Raw genomic sequence first — 6227 nt, forward strand, 5'->3', positions numbered from 1 at the left:
ATTGGTTTTTCGTTATTAAAGTTCTCTGGAAAGCTTTTGCATATTTGTATTTCAGAATACAGGGGGAAATTATTTTCACACACACAGCTGTAATGCAAACCTTTGCCTTTGCTGTCTGTTGGGAAGAGTAAAAATTCCATTGCTCTGTTTTTCCAAAGCTTCCTGCATTGCGCCAATTCATTCAATTATGCAGCTGCTAATTGGAATTGACAAAAATCTTTTACTTGTCAAGCTGTACGCACAGTGAGAACAGCATTTCTCCTTTTCAATTGGTGGCACGGCCAATGGCATTCACACTTAGATTTGCACAAGTCCTACTAAAAACCAGAACACTGTCAAGTTTACAAGACAGAAGGGTAAGAAATAGAATGGATTTATTTTTATTTTTCGGTAGGAAAACGCGGAATGATTACAGCAGGGTGGTTAAAATTAAAATAGGAACTCACGGTCTTCTACCTCTAACCTGTAAAGCTGATGTAACTACTGTTTTGCGCCATCTAAATGTGGGCAAATAATAATAATCTGGTAATCAAAAACTGTGGTATTCCCTGGGAATCTCTGAAAAAGTAGGATGTCTGTTCTAAAAAGTAGCTTGAATTAGCATAGCCTCTTCCCTGCAGGCCTGAAGATCACATTTAATTAAGCAATATGCTGCTCACTCTTTACATTACAAAGGGAATGTCTAATATGCAGTTCTCCAATATACCACAGGCTCTCAGCGGCCATGTCACTTAACCTCAGTTGAAGCAACCTGTCAACAGAAGAGACTCCCACTCAGCAAGAGCAATAAAAGCATCAGTCCCGCTTCTCACGCATTTCATGTAGCAATTGGCTTCTGGGCCACATAAAAAGTGACCTGCCCTGCGTCCTTTGAGGAACACCAATCCTCTAAAGGAGAGGATTAAAGAACCAGAAAATTATCTAAGAACGTGTCTTGATTTTGACAAATTACCCAGTCTTGATGACGAGCATAACATTCAGCACAGCCACAAAGGGAGCCTCTATATTGTAATGAGCTCTCCTAGGTGCTGGATTTGTGCAAAGACACTTAGTAACCCACCCCAGGAGGATTCTAGCATCCCCAACACTGGGGGGCTTTACACATCTGTACAGCAATTGGAACCATTCACTTGTATGGGGCAAAATAAAGGGGCACACTTGGAGACAACCTCAGGATGAGCTAAAACTCCCTCTAGTGACCTCAGAAATAAGCCAGGCACCAGGTGCTGGTCCATTCGGAACCATGTGGAGGTTGGCAAATGACTGCTCCATCTGGCTGGCCCCTCCAGCTTCCTTAAGCGGGTCAGAAGAATTACTTATTTATTCCATTTACATCTCACCTTTTCCTCCAAAGTAAATGGCTCATCCCCCTCCTCAATTAATCCCTACAATGACCTTGTGAGGCAGGTTAAGAGGTTGCAACTGACTCCAAGGTCACCCAGTGAGCTTCAGATTTGAACCCTGATCTCCCATGTCCTAGTCAGACACTCTAAGCACTACACCATGCTGACTTCCTATAGTTCTTCTGCTATGGGGCAGTAAGTAAATAAATATGGGGAAAGCCAAATGTCACTTAAAGAAGGTTCTGAAGAGTTTCCCGGAAGCTTGCATTTGTTTTATACTGGGTTGTTTTATTTGATCTTTTAATGTGTTATAAACCTTTTTGAGATTTTTTTCCTTAAAAATATAAAGTGGTAGAGAAATTAATAAATAATAATAATAATAATAATAATAGCAAGTTCAACTGCAAAAAGGTGCCTAGACATTCCATTGTGGCAATCGTAACTTAGGTTTTAGGTGCCATTTGGCAATTAGCTTATATATCTGAGTTTCTAACACTGCCTCAGAGTCTCAGATCGAGGGCATTCTGCCACCTCTCTGATGTACCAAATTGAAGTAATTTTATAAATTTATGAATTATTTAAAAAGGATGGTGCGTAAATTATTGGATATGCAACCAGTAACTTCCGGTGGTGTGAGAGAGCTGGAACAAGGAACAGAGACCAAACACCGAGGCCTTGCTCCATGTCTCCCACATCACCCAATAAAATTGATGGGCGGTAAATTCGGTACAGACAAAAGAAAAATACTTTCTCACAGTATGTAATTTATTTATGGAACTAATTGCCACAATGTGTGATAGCCAGGGTCTTAGGGTTGCTCCCCAAGTCACACACTTACTCTCAAGTAGTGAGCATAAGTTTGCAGAAAATGTAGAATAGACATTATAGCTCTTTCATATATCCTTGGTAAAAAAACATTTAAAATGCCAAGAAAGAGAAGAGTTTCTCTCCCACATACAAGAAGCATCTCTAATGAAAAAACAACCTTTTTAACAAAGTCATCTAATTAGCCAGTAGGCATGAGGAAAAGCAGTTTCACAGAGAAAGCAGACGATTGTTACTCAATGGAAATCACACCTCTTTCCATTTAATTCATGAGTACTAAGAGTATCCCAAAATCATCTTGCAGTTAAGTACACTCTTACAACTTGCTGGCTATTACTCTGTCAGCTACCCCTTTTACCTCCACTTTCGCTTCCTCCCTCCTAATTTCATATTGCCAAATATTAAGAAACTGATGTATCAAAAATATATTCTGGTATGTTGATGATTGGTTATGGGTTCATATCTAGTGTTAAAAAAGGTGGGGCAGCATTCTTTTAACATATCAGAGTGGGGTGGGTGGGAAAACTCACTCTTCCCAAATTCCTTGTTCTCCAATCTAAGTATCAGGCTCATTCCTTGATGTCTAGAGAACCATTATAATTGGACAAACTGATGGCCTGCCATCAAAACTACCAGGTTTCTTAACTGTCACCAGATCTATCACAATACTGGCTCGAACTACGTTTTTCAAGGGGGCAGGTGAGAGTGGAAACTTACTGCAGGAATGTTTTAAATTCAGAGGGTTCCAAATTCTCCAGATTCAAAACTTCACCATGGTTTGGACTGTTTAACACTCTTCCAGCAACATGGGAGAAAAAATCGGGAACTCTTGCTAGAAGCACTCCCTTGTGAGCTCGGAAGAGAGCACCTCCAACACGGAAAGTGACATCAGTTTGGATTTCTTCTTTAAGAAGCCTGTGAAACACAACAGAGATAGCATCACACATTGAGCTCAAAATGTTTCTTTCTTGAATGTCTAAAACAAAGTGCTATGCTTGCTCACTTTCCATCCTCCCAAAACCAGCTACCCAGATGGTAGGTGGCACTGAATGAGCTGGGACAGGGGTGGCACCAAGAGCCAGGATGACTGGCCACCTGCTGAGGCACATACCAACCTGTGGAGGTGCCCTCCTATTCCTCCTTGCTGTCCTGTTCACCTGTGTGAGCTGACAAGAGCAAGCCACAGTGCCTTCTGCTTAATTTTTCCTTCAGGACAGCTGCACAGACAAGATCCTGAGAAAAGGCGCATGCAATTGTGCACTGGAAGGAAAAGGAAGTGAGCAACTTACAGAAGGGTCCCCCACAGAGATTTTGCCCAACAGCAACCCCAAACCTGGCACCAGCACTAGATCAGACTCACATCCGGCTGTTCGATAATACAAACAACCAGGCCCATTGCGAAACTCACTTCCTCTCCCGTATTTTCTCTCCCCCAGCTTCTTGCTATTCTAAGACTTGCAATTTCTTTCTTTCTTTGCCTTTCATTTCTGATCAGCTACTGGGAAAGCTGTAGCTTCAGAGAGCAGGTGAGGCAGGGAGATTTTTTTCTTGCTGAGACACTGCACAGCGTGCCCTGGGAAGAACCGATTGTTTATCTACTCTAAGAATTGGAGCTCTGGGAGGGCAATATGGGTCTCCTAGTGACTATACGCAATTCTGAACCAGCTACAGCTCCCAGAATTCTTTGGGGGAGGCCGTGGCTGTTTAATGTGGTATGATGCTGCTTTAAATGTATCATGCAGACAGGAGCTCAGACATGCCAAGAACAGACCCACTGAAATCAATGGGATTTAAGTTAGCCGTGACGACTACTTATGCCCCATTATTTCAGTGGGCCTACTTGGAGCATGCTGAAGCCCTTGCTTTTTCTCAAATCTTGAAAATTGTGACTTTCTCCAAGGAGTGGAGAATGAAAGTGTCATGAAGTAGTGATTCTGTAAACAAGTATCGCTGGGTGGGGCCCCTCAGGCAGGTGATAACAATTAGTCCCCAAAGTGGGAGCAGGTGATGGGGCTGGCTGGCTGCCAGCATTCCCCAGCCCTTATAAATCTTCGAGTTAACCTGCCGAGGGGAGGAGAGAACACACTGTAGATTAGGCTGCTGTTTGACAGCTGGTACAAGAGAAGATGCCAATAGAGCCTGAAAACCTGTTCCCTACGTGCGAATTATTAGAAGCTTGGAGGGAGGACACAGGATAGCGACCTCCTCCTTGACAGAAAGTTCTTTCCAAATCACTGATGGAAAAACAGGTCCCAGAAGGGCATCCCCTAGCAATTAGTCCCCAGGGAGGAACAATTATTCCATCAGCTGGAATAGCTCAGACGATAGCACAGGAGGCTCTTAATCTCGGAATCATGAGTTCAAAACGCCACATTGGGCAAAAGATTCCTGCATTGTAGGGAGTTGGACTAGATGACTCTCATGGTACTTTCCAACTCTACAATTGTATGATTCTGTGATTAAGGGGAAAAAAACCTGGTAAATTTGTGGGTGCCCGGCCCCTTCATGGGGAATTTTGTGGGTACTTGGGCACCCAGTGAGTTGGCACCTATGCCTGGTAGTCTCCATAAAAAAGCTCAGTTAATTGCACTAATAACAGTCTTTATTTGCTTACGTTATATTATAATGGAGAAATTGCAGTGCTTTTATACTTCAATGTTTCTATCCGTGCATTACAAACACCTTGGGGGATTTAAGAAGAAAATGGGGTGGGGGGCGGCGAAACTAGCAGACGCCAGGGGGGAGGGGTCACGTGCATGTTGGGACTGCCTGCGCTGTTACTTCCCACACACCCCTCTCCTAAGCAACCAGCACATGGGAAGAGCCACACCAGGGTTTAGTGATGCTAAGGGCATCGTGCGGATTGGCCTGAAGGTGAGTGCATTCCCCCCCCCCCACTTCCTTGTACCAAGTCTAGGGCTGCCACATGTCTGCATTTCCCTGACAGTACTGGGATTTCAAAGGGGCTGAACTGACAGGGGGGGGGGTTTCCCAAAAGGTGGAAACACAAGTCAATCAAGTGTTTTGTTGGTGTTTTTGTAACAACTTTGGGGCCTTCCTAAAAGAAAAGTCTCCACAATTTTGGGGCCTTCCTAAAAAGAATTTCCACAATTTGGGGGTTTTCCTTAAAAAAGAAAAAAAAGCTCAATAATTCCGATGGTTTCCTTAAAATAAGCTCCATCATTTGGGTGGTTTCCTAAAAGAAAGCGCTCGACCATGTTGGGGTCTCCCCCTACCTCTCCACATCCTGCCTCAGCCGCTCAGCCACCGCCTCCTTCAGCCTCCGCCTCTCGGACGGGGCCTTCTCGCCGCCGCGGCCGTCGCCTTTCCCTTCTCTTTCCGCGGCCCTCGCGGGGCCCTTAGACAAGGCGCCGCCGCCCCAGCGCGCCATGAAGCCGGCCAGGCAGCCCAACTTCCGGCTCAGAATTAGCCGTCGGTCCCTGAGAGCTGCTGCGCCGCCGCCGCCGCCGCCGCCGCCGCTCACGCTCCGCTTTGTCTCTCCCACGCCGCAACCGGCGCTCGGCGAAGGGAGCGTCTCGAAACTCTCGCCTTCTGTTTAGAAGCGGGGGCCCGAGAAAAGGCCCACCCCTTTCCTTCGCCTCATTGGGCAGCGGGAAAGAGAAGACCAATCGCGAAGCGGCTCTCCGTCGAGCCCTGCCTCCGTGTTATTTACCATCCTGGGGCGCACGTGGTTTGGTCCGGGTGGAGGCAGGGAGAAAACGAAGGGGGCGGCGGGGCTTGGCTACGGAAGGATCCTGGTGATCCGGAGCCGCGGACTCGTATAGAAAAGCTGGCAGGGGTGTCATTGGGACATGGCAGAAGCGAAGTAGAGATGGATGGTGTTTGAATTACGCTGATCTGACGCCAAGTTAGCTAGATTACAGTGAAGTGCTTTGTTTAGGGTTGTCGTCTTTCATAAAGTAAAAAAAAAAAAAACCTAAACAAAAAAAAAAAATAAGATCCGGAAGTGGTTGAGCGTTCCCCCCAAAAAACATGTTTTTTCATTGATCCAGGACAAAGCGCCCTTTTGGAACCGCCCCCCCCCCCATGTCAATTCAG

The 6227-nt window shown here is 45.5% G+C and overlaps 1 protein-coding gene across 1 annotated transcript in view; it reads right to left on the minus strand.

Moving 5' to 3' along the window:
• The window catches only part of BTBD8 (BTB domain containing 8), a 43988-nt gene extending 38352 nt beyond the window's left edge, over nt 1–5636 (minus strand). Inside the window, exons 1-2 of the mRNA XM_033151099.1 lie at nt 5405–5636; nt 2886–3083 (exon numbers count right to left, since the gene is read on the minus strand). Of these exons, the coding sequence (XP_033006990.1) occupies nt 2886–3083; nt 5405–5559 (353 nt within the window). The 5' untranslated portion in view covers nt 5560–5636. The remainder of the gene's footprint in view (nt 1–2885; nt 3084–5404) is intronic.
• Between the last annotated feature and the right edge of the window lie 591 nt (nt 5637–6227).

This window comes from Lacerta agilis, chromosome 6 (genome assembly GCF_009819535.1).
Source record: "Lacerta agilis isolate rLacAgi1 chromosome 6, rLacAgi1.pri, whole genome shotgun sequence".
Classification (NCBI taxonomy): Eukaryota; Metazoa; Chordata; class Lepidosauria; order Squamata; family Lacertidae; genus Lacerta; species Lacerta agilis.